Source organism: Pollicipes pollicipes, unplaced genomic scaffold, assembly GCF_011947565.3.
Source record: "Pollicipes pollicipes isolate AB1234 unplaced genomic scaffold, Ppol_2.1 Scaffold_4295;HRSCAF=5057_pilon_pilon_pilon, whole genome shotgun sequence".
Taxonomy (NCBI): Eukaryota; Metazoa; Arthropoda; class Thecostraca; order Pollicipedomorpha; family Pollicipedidae; genus Pollicipes; species Pollicipes pollicipes.
In genome coordinates, this window is record NW_023596461.1 from 15,673,213 (window position 1) to 15,691,316 (window position 18,104).

The 18,104-nt window shown below is 50.7% G+C and overlaps 1 protein-coding gene across 1 annotated transcript in view; it reads left to right on the plus strand.

The window, feature by feature from the left end:
* The window catches only part of LOC119097212 (chloride channel protein 2), a 56,326-nt gene extending 49,107 nt beyond the window's left edge, over positions 1-7,219 (plus strand). Inside the window, exon 16 of the mRNA XM_037220266.1 lies at positions 5,846-7,219. Coding sequence (XP_037076161.1) covers positions 5,846-6,004 — 159 coding nt within the window. The 3' untranslated portion in view covers positions 6,005-7,219. The remainder of the gene's footprint in view (positions 1-5,845) is intronic.
* Positions 7,220-18,104: the final 10,885 nt, after the last annotated feature.

Consider the following 18,104-nt stretch of genomic DNA (forward strand, 5'->3'; position numbering starts at 1 on the left):
TTCAGTTACAGGTTTTTGTCATTGTCATGACACACCAGTGTCACCCTGCCAAGTTGTCGTGCTGTGGTAGATAATGCACACTCGGGCAGCCCCTATGCGGTAGATCGTACGTTAGAATCCAGCTAACTGCGCCACCTTATTTGTTAATAGTATTATGTAATTGTCTCCCGAAGGTCTGAATGGCACTTTTGGTTAGGAAACCTCACAGATTATTAAGCTTTGTAAATATGATCAAATGGCCAAGATTTTAGCCTAACGTGGCATTCATGGTCATGCGGCTTCTTTGGTTGAGCGTGACCGAAGATCATGTTGTAACCGAAAATCATGTCCAGTCTGGTGCCTTATCCAGAGTACATGGCCATGATGTCGTATATTTATTTTTTCTCATCAGTGCTGCTTGCTGTCTTAACTCTCGCACTGACCATATTCCATGCCAACTTAGAGCTAACATAAGTACTACTTGTACCGTTACCACCTCTGCACTCAATATGGATAGGGAGAAAGTTAAATGCTGGTAAGTGGGCAAATTATTTTAAAGGATGTTTTCCATTTTTCCGACATTTCTACATTTTAGGTCAAGGCGAAGGCCATGCTACGGCACACATCGTTTTTCAACTGTTGTCGTTAACATGTCACTTCCGGGTGATTGAGTGACACTGATAGTTCTTAAATTTCTCATTCACAAATTCAGTTGCAATAGCGTGCATTCCCCGCGTTACAGAACACATCAAATCGCTGCGAAATCCTGAATGCATAGCTCTTTTTAAATGCAGTCATGACAATGATTACCTGTTGCGTCGATCATGGCTAAACACATCTGAATTATTTTCGAACAGCTTGCACATTTGTGAGTATGAAGGACATGGCCGCTTGGTAATGACATATGTCAGGGTACCACATTCCATTTGGTGACGTCGTGACCTTCGGGAGGGTCTCGCTGCTGCCATGTTGAACACTCTTCCACAATCCTTTTTTCTCGACGCGGGCTGGTCGGCTTGTTTTGAGTCACTGATATTTGAGCTTTAAAAATTGCATAATGAAGATAACTGTGACGTTTTAAGTCGCTGAGCGTCAAAATTAAGTGCAACGCTTAATTGTTTACCTCGGCCGCGGACTGGGGAGTGGACGCCAACACACATCTTCCAACTTTGCGCTTCGTCAGTTTAAATATTTTGTCCTGCAGAAATCGTGCTGTGCGAGCAAGCACATGCATGATGGCGGCACGTTGGACTGCTAGACGTGTTAGTTGTATGTTGAGGAGCGCCTAACAGGGTAGATGTGCCAAACCTTTTTGTGGACGCGATTCTGTTCGTAAGTTGCCAGGTGGTTCAGCAATCTCGGAAAGTGAGGGTGCCATGACAACCATGCACGCCTGCAGCTGTGGCCGGCGGTCCTACGTTTGTGGTGGCAGAAGTGCGTTTAAATGTTGTTAGGAGTGTTTTTCTCATTAAATGCGTTTGTACGTAGAATGGGCAAGTTAAAAACTATTCGTTATATGAACTATCATTCCATACAATATACGCTAACGCGGGATAGCGCGTGTGCTCTATTTGCCTGATAGTTGTGACAGTCCGGCAGCGGTTCTAACATGCTGTGTAGACGTGGCTAAGGCAGCTTATAGGCAGCATTGCAATGCTGTCTGAGCAGCGAATGATAGGGATAACTGATACAACTAGCACCCGTGAGAGGAGCATCAAAAATGCAAGGAAAAGTATCACGGTGGCCCATCATGACCCTGTTTGGTGCGGCTTGTTTCTCCCTCGCATGACCCAAGCGAGGGAGATGCTGCTAGGGCCAAGAACGAATCGAACTGACCGATTCAAATTTTTAGGTCGCCTTTACCAGCAGTCAGAAAGAAAAGCCGAGCTAGGTCGCCGGCAGAGCATGATCTTAAAGCGTGCCGGCAAGCCAGATAACGATGCCACTCAGAGGGACAGTCAACAAGGACGAGGAAGGTTCATATTAGGATGAATCACCAGAAAATGCTGCGTGGAACCTAGATTGATTCGAAATTATCTATCTAAATGTCGTCGGTCGTTTGCTATGATATGAGCGGCATACAGAAATGTAATGATATACTGAAAGCTTATGCGGTTTAGACTGCTGAGGATGTTATGAGGCTCAAGTGGTTCTGCAGCTTTGCTCAACATGATGGCGCTGAGTGAGTGTCCACCAAAGCTTGGCATTCGGTACAGTTTGTTATTCGAATGTATGGACAGGCGCATTCGAACGTGTGTTATGTTGTACACGATTTGCCCAGTTCTCATGCAGACCAAGTCCTGGCAGCCATAACACATTCATGCGCAGTAACTTACATTGGGGAATGGCAACACGCAAGAGAGCAAAAAGGATTAACAAACATACATGTCGGCAAGGAGAGCTATCGTTGGACGGCAGGGCGGAAAGCAGGCTGTAAGCGCACGCCACATGTGCAGATTACACAGCTAAAAGCTATCGAGATCAAACGAAAGCTACGTTCTAAGTGAACATATAAAACTTAATGCTTTTCTATCGATTCGTGCGGAGCCTTGTCCCAGCCGTCGATCATTACGCGACGGTTCTGCAAACGTATGCCGTTGGCGCGGACCACTAAGTCCCGAGCGGGCTTCAATGCTGCGCCGCAGCGCAAGCTTTGCGGTGCAGTATCGTGTTCACGTCGCTGCGTTACGTCGCATTGAGTTGCTGCTCGCGTCGCACACTCATCATTCTAGTATTGCCCTACATTAGCAAGCGACCTAAATGGCCTCGTAAAATGCACGCACTAGAGGAGGGGAATCTGCTCTCATGGTATCTTTGTCTTAACAATGCTGTAGGCACAGCACTTTCAGGGAATCAATTCTGAGTGGTGACGCCTTGAAGGCTGGGAAGCCATACCCACAGACTAGGCAGTTTACAGTCAAAGGACGTTAAAGGCCCAATATGCATGTCGGCCATCAATGGCGACCAACCATGTACAGTTTCAGAGACCAGCATGGCTACTCCGGCAATCGTTCAACGGTTTGTACGCAGAGGGTGCAGTTTCCCATTCCGTTGAGGGGCTTCAGCTCCCCCGCTAACTTTTACCAGAACTTGGGCCGAAACCGGTTTTTGGTGCATTTAGGAGGCGGTTTTAGCCTTTTTAATGCTCCCCACAATTTAGTTCGCAAAACTACCTGCTGAGTCTTGCAACCTATGTGGAATGAGCAATAACAGATATGCATGATGCAGTTGTTGAGATTTGCGCTTAAACGGGATCAAATTGGTCAATGAAATTTGAAATGTAAGGCGAGTTGGGCAAGCGTTTTACGCCGATTTTTCGATGAAGCTCATTCCGACCACAAGTGAAATTTTTTAGGTGCGAACGCACATGTTTGAGGTCACGGAAGAACGGAATGTTCCCGCCGCTGTCCTTGTTCCCAACCCTCCTGTCCTTCCGCGGGCGGCGACGCCAGCTTCTGTTGAGCGGGTAGTTACGAAGTGTGGTGAAATTCAAATCGAGCTGTGTGGTGTGGACCTTCAACGGCGAATCCCTGTCTGCGAAATTAGGCCGGGAGATACATATTGTTCAGCTAACACCTGTATCTGTTCTGCGGTAACCCTGTCACGCCCCCGGCGTTCGTTCGCTGCTGTGGCCAAGGCAGCCTTGGTCAGTGGCTTGTATTGACCTCTCATGACAAACTGCCAAGTGCAGATGAGGACGCAACACTGAAGCCCGAAGACGGAGGGAAACGGACGAGCTATGCCATTGGGCTGCATGTTACGCAACAAGATGAAATTGACACTCTACACACTAAGAAAACATATTATTCCCCGAAATGAGTAAAGGTCAGCTTGCGTCGCCAAAGCGCGACGACATGCTATTATGTGGAGGTCGACTTGTCACAGCGTTGTGTATATCAGCCAGAAAAAACCTGATCGCATTGTATGGCCTTACTTTCGAACGCCATTTCCCACCACGTTTGCTCCAATATGGCCTAATATATATATATATATATATATATATATATATATATATATATATCTATCTATATCTATATCTATATCTATATCTATATCTATATCTATCTATATCTATATCTATATCTATATCTATATCTATATCTATATCTATATCTATATCTGTATCTATATCTATATATATCTATATATATATATATATATATATATATATATATATATATAGATATAATATATGTCAGCCACTAACTTGACATGACGTGAACTGCAAAATTTTCAAAACTGTAAATAGCATTGATAGCTGGGATGATGGAAGCATCAGGAGAACAACTACAACCATTCTGCACGTATTCTAAAAAAAATGTCAGGCAAGAGGCTTGCTGTTCCCTGTCAGTGCGAGAGTTAATAAGTTATAGGAATACGGAGATGACTTTGTTGGCGTGTAATTCATTTGAGTTTGCATGGATTTTTCTTCAAACTGATTGCTACCCGCGCGGTTGCAGGCGTTTCATATTTTACAACACGCTTGAAGGGAGTGTTCCACATTTGCATCGGGTTCTAAACTGAAATAGCCATCCTGGAGAACTTTTGGTGCAGCTCACAGTCCTGCCCTTCTCAAGACCGAAACCTGTCTAGTTTCGGAGCTACACGCCCGCGGAGATGGGGAGAGTATTTCGGGGAGAGTGTTTTATGACCCCCTTGGCATTAATGACGTCATAATAACGCCATACAAATTATGTCATTCCATAAGCTATGCGGCGATCAAGACCAATACAGACATAATGGTTGATTCGTTCATATGTGTCGTTCGCGAGCACGATTGTCAGATATAACGGTCGTCAATTGTCATGCAATTATTGTTATGCAAGGTGCGATGACGTACCCAAACAATGACGCTTCGATGAGCATATTTTCTAAACAGAGAAATTGCTTAATCAACCTAGCATCTCCCTGGTGTGAACAGTTCCTGCAATTCTCGACCGTCCGTTTGGAATACACCGGGCATCATAATCTTTCTTGGTCTTTGTATAAGAAAGACACGTCCTGATTTTTTTTCGGCATCATGTGGCTGGCAGTTTTCGGCTTTCAGTATACGACGAAATACTAGTTCACCAACGTAAGCAGGCAAACATGGGCTATATCGTCAGTACTCGATGTTTCAGGCCTTGCTTATGATCACGATTGTCTCATCACTCGTGATCATAAGCTCAACTTGAAACGCTAATTGTTGGCAATATCACCAAAGTTTGCTTGGTGCAGTGCTTCCTGGTTTAATGAAGGTCGATAGCTGTCAGCATAAGAGTTCCGAACTCGTGACTTTCACGGCATTGGACCGGAACAGTTTCACTGTGCCGTCTACCGTGAGATATGTTGTTTCGGTACGCCACCTAAGCTGATAGTGTTACATTAATGCCCAAAGTGGGCTAGTATTAGGCATGTGCTTACATGCATATCCCACGTAGGGATCCTCGTATTGGGAGGAAATTGTTATGTTGTGGTTTTCAGAGTCCGTTGCCGTGGTCTCATTTTACTCCTGCGCTGCTTTAATTTGAAAATAAAGTTTATCTAACACAAGAAGGCACGCTTGCTACGTTTCCCATTTAAAAACGCCGTTGTCAGAACTGGTCTTCTCCGCATATTCCAGATTTAACCACTCATACTGTGTTTCTTCAACAAATCTCAGAGGTTGGGGAACAAAGGAAATTCACAACTATGATGACGATAAATTTATATTCAAACGAACCACCCTCGAAAATGATTTAACGAACCACCCTCGATTCGCACCATGCTTCGGTTTGCGTATACTTGTTCTGTTTGAATCGGGTCTATTCAGGCGGATTTGGGCCAAGCGGTGCCCTTCCGTGCGTGGTCCGACACCGTGTGACACGTGGTGCCCACGACGTTTCAGCTGCGCCATGCGATCCAGCGTGCCAACCACTTCTTGCCGGAGGTGGAGGCCGAGTCGGAAGACCTGCCGTCCTCGGCGACCAGCAGCGTGGCGATGGAGCGCGGGTCTCCGCGACTGACTCGCCGCCGGCCGAGCCACAGGGGCGACGGGCTCGTGTGACGCCGCCGGAGGCCGCTCACCTGACCCGGCTGGCTCACCTCACCTGGGCAGCTCACGTCGTCGGGATCTGTCCTCATCTGCAGACCTCACCTCTCTTTGGGGGTCTGCCGTAACCTGGAGGGCCCACCTCATCTGGGGAGCTCGCCGCTCTCTCCGGGAGTTGCCTCATCTGAGGAGCTCACTGCTCACCTGAGAGCTCACTGCTCACCTGAGGACCTCACTGCTCACCCGGTGAGCACGGCGTGCCCGGCCCTGCGGGGGTCCGGCAGTGCGGCACGTCTCGCTGTTTCAGCGCTCCAGCGCCACATTCATCGGGTCGTCAGACTGCCACAAACGGAGCCAGCCGGCTGTGGGCTGGGGGCCGACCGGCCGCCGCCGCCATGCCGGCTCCAATGTTCACCTCAGAGACACGTGCCGCTGCCGCTAGAGGGGGCGAGCCCGGGTGCCGTGCTCCCCCGTCTGCCCTGTGCGGCTCACTGCTGGTCCCATCGGTGGACCGAGGGACCGCTCGGTGAGGCGTCAGTGGTGTCAGAGGAGGTCACTGGTCCGCACCGCCGCGCCGGCCTACCCGCCACGGCCGCAGCAGCAGTGCTGGAGCCGTGCCTCGTCGTTCGCGAAACGGAAGGTGGAGAGGGCGCTCCGTGCGGTCGCCGTGCTCGCGAGAGAGGTGCGTTCGCTGCTTTGCAGGGATGCGTGTAATGCGGCGGTGTTATCTGAATACGTTATACGCCCGTACATTTCCTAGGTACAGAGTTTCTGATTGCATGAGCTTCATTGTAACATACGATGTGAACTAGCATGTAGAATTAAATATCAAATATATTTGATCACACTATAGTCACAAGCTGACCTTCATTGTTAATGCGACATTAAAAGTAGAGTGTCTGCGATCATTTCCGTTCATTATTTAAGCGTGACCGATTGCCAGGCTATACTGTACATTAAATATGAGGGTGGCGTTGCCTGCACACCGCGCCCATACAGAGTGGTTGTATCCGCGCAGGAGCGAGGCGTGTCAGTGCCTTTTGTTATCGAAACTGATCGGATATATTGCTGTTCCCTCTGGCTATGTGCTCTGCTCGATTTTACTCGTTACAATGCGTAGGCGTCGTCTTGGCGTAACGACTCGCTTGAGCTTAATGGAGGTGAGCCCATCAAAAGGCGGTTGTTAGTTTAAATGCATAACAAGGTGCAGCATACTCGCCTGATTCATTGAGTGCGTTTTTGCTTGAGTTCTTGCTTCTTGTCACGATAATTCCCCAATTTTGGGTCTTAGCTTGTACTTTTGGAGGTGAGCATGAAGAAGTGGTACTTCAATATGACAATGTTTTGGTCCACGGCTGCGTGGCCAAAGATAGAGCGAGAAAGTGGCCTGGCAAAATCTAAGTTGCTCAGGATTTGCTAGAGTTGAAAAGTTGCGGTTGTGGGTAAGAATGTTCTGCTCGTTCTGAGAAAAATATAATTGGAAAGCGTGTTTTTTGTTGCGGGGGGGGGCTCATCCTCTTTTCATGATCCGGTGTTGGGAAATATGCCGATAATTTGAACTGATTTGGAATGTGGGGTGGATTCAGCCAGACTGAAATCACAAAATATTTCAAGCCTTCTTATTGTATGAGGGGTGCTCACACCTGGCTACCGTTGCAGGGCTGTTAACTGGGCTTTATCATTTTGATTAATTCAGTATTACTAGTCGCTGGAAGGAATTAAACAAATTTGGCTGCGATTCGGCGATTTAGCTGCGATTTAAGCAAGATAATTTATTTTTATTTTCACGATAAATAGGTTTCCGCCACTCAAAGTTTGATACTTGACAAATGAGAAAAATGGCATAGCTAATGATCGAGAGATACATCTTCGCAACGTTCTTGACAGTGTCCGCAGTCATTGCGTGCCGAGAACAAATAAATGCACTGAGACCGAAGCGCACCCAAAACACGTCGATTTTTAGTGAAAGGTAGCACAAATGTCTTGGGGCAAGAGCCCAGCTGTATTTTCGTGGCATGGCGTCAAATCGTAATAGCTATGCCAGTGGTCATTTCCTCGGCATTTTTGCAATAATCGAGTTATTTTGGCTGATCACAGGCTATAGCATTAAAAACCATGATCTGATGGACGCGCCAGCATCCCACTTGATCAAGAAGCGTTACCATGCCATATGTTGATGTGTATAGAAGCAAATGTATTTGCATCGACTGCATCTGTCTAGAATTGGGGTGATACGGATGCATACCGTGAGGTGCAATAGCCCGTATGATCATTCGGGTCTCAACAAAACACTGTTCGATGATCTCGCAAAGCCAGCACCACTGCCCCAGCTGCGGTGGCTGGACCGTTGGCGGTCGTTTGGTGGCAGCCGCTCCGTCGGGGAGCGTGCCGTGTCGTTTCGACAGCGGCCGGCGCCGGTGGGGACGCGGCGCAAGCGGCGCGCTGGCGATACGGCCGACCCATTTCCTCGGCGGTCCCAAATGACGCACCGTTTCCTGCCCGCGGTCTGAGCCCGTCCGGCAAAAACATCAGCCCGCCGGCTTACTGCGGACGCGCCGTCGAGCTCGCTGGGGCTTGTCACTGCTCGGCTTACTTCAAAGGGTCACTACCGGGCTTGCAGCGTGTGTTGGTGCCGGGTCCACTCCGTCCTGGGCCGGACTAATGAGCTCTCCATCTCTGTATGTGCAACGTTGCTGAGTTTGTTTTGTTTTGCTGCCGCTGAGCATTTCTGTCATGTTACTGCTGAACTGGCTCCATGCTACCGCCCCTGAGCTGGATCCAGATGAGATTTCTCCATGCTTGGAGTAGCGCTCTCGAGCCAGCTTCATGTTATGGCTGCTGAAAGTTTTCCATAAACTGTCGCTCCTGAGCTTTCTCCGTACAATGTTCGTGTTGATATTTGCCGATCTTTTGTCACTGCTGAGTTTTCTCAAGTGGTGTTTCCGCTGAGCTTTCCCCACAGACTGCTCGATAGCAACCGTTATGTTGTTTATCTTTCCGCTTACGCTGCTGCTCACGTTGTCGCTGACCAGCTCCCTCCAGCCTGTCACTGCCGAGCTCCCTGCATTCTGCCGCCGCTGTTCTCGCTTCGTTCTGACCTCCGCCGCTGTTCTCGCTCCGTTCTGACATCTGCCGCTGTTCTCGCCCCGTTCTGACGTCCGTCGCTGTTCTCGCTCCGTTCTGACGTCCGCTGCTGTTCTCGCTCCGTTCTGACGCCTGCCACTGTTTCCGCCCTGTCCTGACGTCCGCCGCTGTTCTCGCTCTCGTTCTGACGTCTGCCGCTGTTCTCGCTCCGTTTTGACGTCCGCCGCTGTTCTCGCTCCGTTCTGACTTCCACCGCGCTCTCGTTCCGCTCTGACGTCTCTGAGTGTCTGAGCGCCGGCACAGCTCGTCAGTCGCGGCCTCCTGTCCCCTCGGCTGCCGACGCCAGTGAGCATCGAGTCAGACGTGTGACGAGCCGCGGCCGCGCCGCTCACCTGGCGGCGGGGTTGGCAGGCGTGTGCTAGGTGAGGTGGCACCCCAGCGCTCGGTCGGCCGGCGCTGAGGCGCGACACGCCTGACAGGCTGCAGTGCGGTCCGGGGGCCACACCAGCTCGATAGCGGCGCGGCGAGGACGACTGCGGCGCGCCACTGGCGATTGAGGCGCGGTGTGAGTTGGCTGAGGCGCGGTCGACCACTGCCATGTTTTTACGCCGGGCCGCCGAAGTTTGCGTTGCCCGGTCTTGCCCGCCCCACAGCCAATCGATGGCGAGGCACTGCCGTGTTGGCCATTTGTCAGGCAGTTCTCGGCTGTCAGCCTCTCTGCTTGGGGTAACGCCATCTCGGCGGGGAGCAGGAATGCCAAGCGCTGGAAACGCCACGCTTTACTGGCTTGGTACCGGAATGGTTTCAGAGCATAACAAGAAAATGAAAGACGTTGTCAGTGTTGGCGGGAATCATATTTTACCCAGGTATCTAAACACAGCGAGAGTGGAAAGAGCGACGTGCATACCAAAAACTCTGCCACGATACCACGGACTGCCGACGGTGCAGTGGCTGAAATTGTGGCGGAAGAAAATACTTGACTTGGACGCAACGCCTAGCGATTTTTGGTGTTGACACGGCCGCAACGCGCAGATATTGGACATTTGCGAAATGGCTGGATCGGGCAGTCATCTAACGGTTGATTCGGCCCGGTTGATCGAGGGGAGTGGAGATAGACTGCTTTTATGTGTAATCATTTCTTGGCTTGCTGATCCCTGCTTTGTGAGACAGGAAGCCGTCGCGAAATGCTAGAATGTTCCTAGCAGGTAGTTACTTAGTGAAACGTAAGATCCGGAAAAAATCACGATTTAATTGTGGACCACAGCAGGAACAAAATATAGCAATGCAATGAATGCTTTCCCTTGAATACCCCATAACTTTCTGGACGTGGTTGCTTTTAAGAGATGGCCCACAGCCGCACAGATCTTCAAATATCTTGCAGATGGATAACACATTTTCTGAAGAGCAAATGGTTTATCGAGGATATGATTGGCAGATATCATGCATTTTGCTGTCATAACGCCAGCTACGGCTGTTTTATAGTCTCAAGATTGCTGAAAGTCGATCAAACGCAGCGGATATATTGTATCGTAGGCTTGCGAGGTCTCCAAGTCACATGGTATCTTACTGAAAGGACGTGGATGGGCAGCAGCTCATGCAATTGTCGCCTGTCTCAACGTCCATCCTTATGTCTTCTCAAGATGCATGTGCATACAGGCAACAATGATAGTAACAGCTGCCTTGTGCGCAATCATTGGTAGCTGCCCTCTGCATAAACGTCTGTGATTACAAAACCATGCAGACCGCGCCAGCTTGCTGTGGCGGCTCCAGTTACAGCGTGCTCTCCAAGACGGCAGCCGCACTTGGCAAGATGCGCTGATTCTGACCGGGACGGTTGGCCAACGTCCCCTGGCTCTGACCGGGACGGTTGGCCAACGTCCCCTGGCTCTGACCGGGACGGTTGGCCAGCGTCCCCTGGCTCTGTCCGGGACGGTTGGCCAGCGTCCCCTGGCTCTGACCGGGACGGTTGGCCAACGTCCCCTGGCTCTGACCGGGACGGTTGGCCAACGTCCCCTGGCTCTGTCCGGGACGGTTGGCCAACGTCCCCTGGCTCTGACCGGGACGGTTGGCCAACGTCCCCTGGCTCTGTCCGGGACGGTTGGCCAGCGTCCCCTGGCTCTGACCGGGACGGTTGGCCAACGTCCCCTGGCTCTGTCCGGGACGGTTGGCCAACTACCCCTAGCTCTGTCCGGGACGGTTGGCCAACTACCCCTAGCTCTGTCCGGGACGGTTGGCCAACGTTCCCTGGCTCTGACCGGGACGGTTGGCCAACTACCCCTAGCTCTGTCCGGGACGGTTGACCAACGTCCCCTGGCTCTGACCGGGACGGTTGGCCAACGTCCCCTGGCTCTGACCGGGACGGTTGGCCAACGTCCCCTGGCTCTGACCGGGACGGTTGGCTAACGTCCCCTGGCTCTGTCCGGGACGGTTGGCCAACTACCCCTAGCTCTGTCCGGAACGGTTGCCAACGTCCCCTAGCTCTGTCCGGAACGGTTGGCCAACGTCCCCTGGCTCTGACCGGGACGGTTGGCCAACGTCCCCTGGCTCTGTCCGGGACGGTTGGCTAACGTCCCCTGGCTCTGGCCGGGACGGTTGGCCAACTACCCCTAGCTCTGTCCGGAACGGTTGGCCAGCGTCCCCTGGCTCTGACCGGGACGGTTGGCCAACGTCCCCTGGCTCTGACCGGGACGGTTGGCCAACGTCCCCTGGCTCTGTCCGGGACGGTTGGCCAACGTCCCCTGGCTCTGACCGGGACGGTTGGTCAACGTCCCCTGGCTCTGTCCGGGACGGTTGGCCAACGTCCCCCTGGCTCTGTCCGGGACGGTCGGCCAACGTCCCCTGGCTCTGACCGGGATGGTTGGCCAACGTCCCCTGGCTCTGACCGGGACGGTTGGCCAACTACCCCTAGCTCTGTCCGGAACGGTTGGCCAGCGTCCCCTGGCTCTGACCGGGACGGCTGGCCAGCGTCCCCTGGCTCTGTCCGGGACGGTTGGCCAACGTCCCCCTGGCTCTGTCCGGGACGGTCGGCCAACGTCCCCTGGCTCTGACCGGGACGGTTGGTCAACGTCCCCTGGCTCTGACCGGGACGGTTGGTCAACGTCCCCTGGCTCTGTCCGGGACGGTTGGCCAACGTCGATCCGAGTGTTGTCTGTGCGCAAGGACTGGCGACGGGCTCGACATTAGGGCGCGGCAGGCTTCAATGTTGTATCTGCCCAAAAAATGCGATCGGGGATCTTGCCAGCTGTTCTGCATATGTTCATGATTATTGCCAGAAGGGCTTTGCGATGTCTTGCCATATGCCTTTCGTCTCTGTAAGCACCACTCTAATGCATGGTATGAACCTTGCGCAAGTGTCGCCCAGTACATGCTAGATTGCTATCTGCCAGGCCCATACATTTTCCTGGCGCATGATGACTATCTTATAAGCTATCTGATACAGTGCAGGAAAACAGTATGCATGCTATTGCAGGACTGATGTACATGCTACTGTGTTGGCGTTAAGCCTTTTATTTAGGTGGCCATCTCCGCGAGCGAGATGGATTCTGTTCCCCGGGGATGCATTTGAAGCAGGCCACTCTGTAAATACGTGTTCCGTGCGGATGCTTATATTGATAGGCTGTAGTTTGGCATGCCGATGAAGACTGATGTGATAGGCTGAAAAGCGTGCAAGTAGCTCTTAAGATGCAAATCATCCAGCAAAAAAAAAAGTCAGCAGAGGCACTTAACTGCCTTCGCACCGCGCCTAGTTGTCTGCCAAAATTCAAACTGAGCGCATTCGATGGAGGGCAATTAACGCTAACCTTTCATATGCATTGAGGTTACGTTAAATAATAAATCGCGCGCACCAGTTTCGGAGCCAATAGTGCTACGCGGAAGCGCGACGTCACCAGTCGCGCGGTAAAACTGGTGCTGCGTCGTGCGCACAGTCTGCAGCGGCACAGTGCTCTGAATCGTGATTACAATACCGAATGCCGGCGTTCAAAGTACGCCCGTCTACGTTATACGTGTCTTTCGTACTGCGAACTTGCCTGTGAATAGCAGACAGATGTGTGTATATGTTGATATGTCGTAGTTCTTTGGTTTCCGTTCTGTTCCGTTCCGTTCTTCCTTCCTCACTAACCGCTCCATCCGCCATTCCCTCGACGCCCCGCGTATCCGGGGCAAATTGTGTGCATCAGCCACGAGCAGGCTGTCGTACTCTCATAGCGGGAGCCCCGCCCAGCGCCCAGACCCCTCGGGGAAAGCTGCGTACGTCACTGGCCGTCCACTCATCGTGTAGCACATTTGTGGTCACTTCGGCCCCCTTCTCTCCAGCTATGCACTAGTTATTCGAGCGACAGCGTCCTTCTCCTGGTTACGCTGTTCAAAGGTTTTAACACAATATGCAATCACACCTGAGCGTGGCGTTACGTCCCCCCCCCCCCCCGCCCCCTATCTATTACACTTCGGGCGCGCCCCAACAGAACCACCTTCTCATCCAGGCGTAATGTAACTAATGAGCGGCTCATCAGTCATGGGCGGGCTTAAGAAGCCATCTGGCAGGACTCCACCCGAACACCCACATCTACGCTGAAAGTGTGTCCTTTTATCCTCGCTTTTAGAGTGTCCCCTTCATCATGGCCCTGCAAGGGGTCTCAGAAGGACCCCGAAACATTGAAACTAAGCAGGCTGAAGCCACGCAGAAACAGCGCTAAAAAGTTCTCGCCAATCCACATCAGAAAATATGACTGAGCAATGGCAAATGTGACCTTTCACGGGACAAATCAGGCCATAGAAATTAAATTTGCGGTTTACAGACCCTCCTGCTATTTATGACAACGCAGAAACAGCGTTGGACAGTCAACGGAAAAGTATAAATTACGCACCAGTCTACATCGACATGTGTGAGGATAAAGCGGTGAAGGATGTTGTTGCATTGATCTCCTGGCTATATTTAGAACTTAACTTTAGTGGGACCTTAAGGTTGAAATCGCATGACCATTAGAATGTCAGATGTGATCACAAGCTATACAGGTTGTTAAGTGCACTTGCGAGACACGTTTTACACGTAGATAAGACAGCAACAATAGCCTGATTCTTCCGAGAGAAAAACAGGAGAATGGAGATATAGGTGCGTGAATATTTCGGCACATGCCCTTATTGAAACGAATGGCAAAAGTGAGTTTAAAATCGACTGCCGACGATCCTACGCGATTTTTTAGTTGTTTTGTTGTTGAAGCAGTGACATTCAGCGACGCAGTTTTTACAGGACACTAACATTCAGGTGATTATACAAGGAGCAGCTGCCAGCCATAATTACAGTGAATATCTTATTAAGAACTAGAATACGCGAAAAATACGTGTGCATGCAAATTGCGTCATGCTTCATTCAAACATGTAAGCGAGTTCAAGTAAACAGGCATCACACATCACGCATCAATTGTACATACAAACGATTTCAATCGAACAGGCATCGCGTATCACGCGTCAGGCATCACTTATGCATGTACGCAATTTTAAGCTAGCACACAACATACACCAAGGCACATATCACGATCGCATAATGACATGGGAGCGACATAGTCTATGTCGGGGAGCTTACGCACCGTACTCGTTTGAGATGCAATAAACACCTGCGAGGTGCTAAAAACAAAACGGAATATCCCTTCCACTGACAATTTTTTGGCAAAGTACGCTCAGGCTGAAATCCAGGGAGGTATGGGCCCTTTGCCCTTTTTAGAGCTCAAAGTCATCTACAGAGCACAGGACCACCCAGACAGGACAATGGGTGAATACTTTCTTAGAAAAAGCCGGCAACGAAGCCTTGACGTACCAAGCTCATCATGGTCGATCATTATCTTTATCTCGTGATATGTGTGTTCACTGTGATGTGTGACTGCTTAAAATCGTATACATGTAGAAGTGGTGTCTAACGCGTGGTACGCGATGCCCCTTTAATTGGAATCGTGTGCATGCATAATTGATGTGTGATGCGTGATGCCTGTTTACTTGAATTCGCTTGCATGCTCGAATGAAGCGTGATGTGTGATGTCTGTTCGCTTGAATTCGTCTACAGGTACACGTGTTTTTCACGCATTCTAATTCTTAGATATGCACTGTATCGTAGTGACGGCTAGGAATTGCTCCTTGTATAATCCCCTGAATGTTAGTGTCCTCTAAAAACTGTGGTTCATTGTTTGTTTTTTTTAACTGAAAAATCGAGCAAGATCATTGGCAAACAATTTTGAATTTATTTCTGCTGTTCATTTCCATTATGGCATGTTGCCAAAATATCAACGCTTTTATATCTCCATTTTCCTGTTGTTTTTTTTCTTCGGAGGATAAGGCCATTGCTACCATATTATCTGATCATAAAAGGCAAAGTTTTAGTCTAGCCTTAGTCTCACCCTCGGCGCCAAAGGCCCTGGATATCTCGCAAAAGCAATCAGAACTCTAGCGATGCACACCAGAGTGATAAAGTTATGAAATCAGTCTAAACAACATTTTGGAATGTATATGCTGCGATAAATAAGCATTGGTTGCCACTTCTGGGCAAAATGACATTTACAGATATGGCATACATCATGTACCGTCAAGGTAAAACAGCTCAAATTTAAGTAGGTTTTAAAATGGTTTCAATTCAAGTAAAACAAAAATGCACTTTCCAACCGAGCGTTTCTGAACGAACTCAGATCATTAAAGTTATTTTGGAAAAACCTCCTATTCTGGATAATTTTAAATGATTGTTTTCATAGAGCAACGGCTGAAGCTCTTTTGCGGTGGTCTCCCACGATAGCAGTCTTGTTCCGCCACTGGCCTCTCTCCTATATTCCCCTGCGCTAACTTGGTCAATGCTAGCCCAAAAAGCTCTAATCTCAACGAAACTAAGCCCAGTTTTGGTTTGCCCCAACCAATGGCCATGTTTAAACGACACGCCGCGGCTCTGATGGTGTGTAACAGGCGTCATTCACCCCGCCTTCCCTGACGTCGTTGGGACTTTACGACGCACTCAGCTGCTGAGGCTGGATGGCGTCCGCCCGCCGCTCATGCAGGCAGGAAGAGCGGGCACCGTGAAGAGTTGACCATGGACGTCTTGCAGCAAGGACGGAGGAGTCATGTCCTTTCACCGCGAGTAGTCAAGCCCCGGACGTCCGGTTAGCAGGAAGGGCGGGCACCGCGAGGAGTCAAGCCCCGGTCGTCCGGTTTGCAAGAAGGACGGGCACCGCGAGGAGTCAAACCCCGGTTGTCTGGTTAGCAGGAAGGGTGGGCACCGCGAGTAGTCAAACCCCAGCCGTCTGGTTGGCAGGAAAGGTGGGCACCGCAAGTAGTCAAGCCCCGCACGTCTGATTAGCAGAAAGGACGGGCACTGAGAGGTGTGAAGCCCCAGACGCCTAGCAGGAAGGGCAGGCACCGAGAGGAGTCAAACCCCGGACGTCTGGCAGGAAGGGCAGGCATCGCGAGGAGTCAAACCCCGGACGTCTGGCAGGAAGGGCAGGCACCGCGAGGAGTCAAACCCCGGACGTCTGGCAGGAAGGGCAGGCACCGTGAAGAGTCAAACCACGGACGTCTGGTTTCCCAAACGCACAGCTTAACCGCCGCACCATCGGTACGTTACCCCAACTTCCTCATGCACCGCTGTATCTAAAATCCTCGCAGCGCCCCGCCTCACCGAGGCACGCTGCGGCCGCCAGACGCCGTCTCACGCCGGCTCCTCAGCCACCCGGAGGGAGGGTCGCCCGGGCAACCGCACACACCACATATAAGGACTCCTGTGCGGAGCCAGCTCGTCGGCGGAGGCCTCGCTGATGGCCGCGGCATTGCCCCACATATTGCATCCTCCTTTCATCCGTAGTCGTGAAATGATCATTTTGGCGAAAAGGGCTCTGATCCATTCCTCTCCCAGCCTGGCGGTGGCACGAGCTCGGACCGTTCCTGTCTACCAATCTTGGGATTGATTCATTCTTCGTCTGTGGGGCAGCAGCAGGCCAGCGGACTGAAATTACAACAATATTTCTTGTCTCTCCTTGACATCGCGGCTCGGCACTTTCCTCCACATGGTTAGGATCTCGGTGACCTCCATGCGCTCAATGATCTTCGTCATCTACCTTGCGCTCATTTGCGTGCTTTGATCTGCAAATGCCTGAGAGCGCAAACGCCGAAAGCGGTTCCAATATCGGACGCCGACCAGAATTGTTCAAGGCATGACCACCAGAGTAGCAGTTTCATGGAATGTGCACGTGCGGTAAGTGATGGGAGTCGGGACGATATTCAGCTCGATGGACTGTGCTCTTCCGACAAATACGATGTGAAGAAGACACTTGTGTTCTGGCGCTGTTGTTCTGAGTACATGCATTTTTCCTCTTCACAATGTTTGACACTAACCGAGTCACTGACGGGCAATTAGTCGGCCGACAACCACAGTCTTTGGAGAAAATATGTTCCACTGATGCCTATATGCCTTGGATCCCGCTGATCTGCTCGAACCGGTCATTGGTGCTCGCGCTCTCTTTCTATTGGGAAATATGCGTGAGCTATTGCCCAAACACTTGCACTTGGCTGTTACTTCCACATGGCCAAGCCACTGACCCAGCGAGGAGATCGGTGTTTTGCGCAGCATGTATCCTGACGGTTATTCTGTCTTCAGGTAAAGCCGTGGCAGTCATTGCTCAACAATCATGATGAGCTGGGACCGTTACAGTTTTAGCGACTGCATAAAGCAACATTTGTGCTGTCATGGCGAATCCGCGTTTCGTGATTACCTTTTCGCAATGTTAAAAAGTCCGCCAGCGGGTAATTTTGTCGTCAGAACCTTGAATTTTAGTCCGACAGACTGGCAGAAAATAAGGCTTTCTGTTTCAGTCCTTTCTGATCTCAGCGATACCATGCAAGTTTCACTAAAACGTGACATAAATTACAACATGCAGGTAAGTGTACATACATCCGTTCTTGCTTAACTGTGGTTTTAACGCACGCTTGGGTGGGAGGGATCAACTTGATCCCCGAAGTTTTTTCACAATGAGTTCCGAACGGCGCGGGTAAGCCGCGCCAAAAC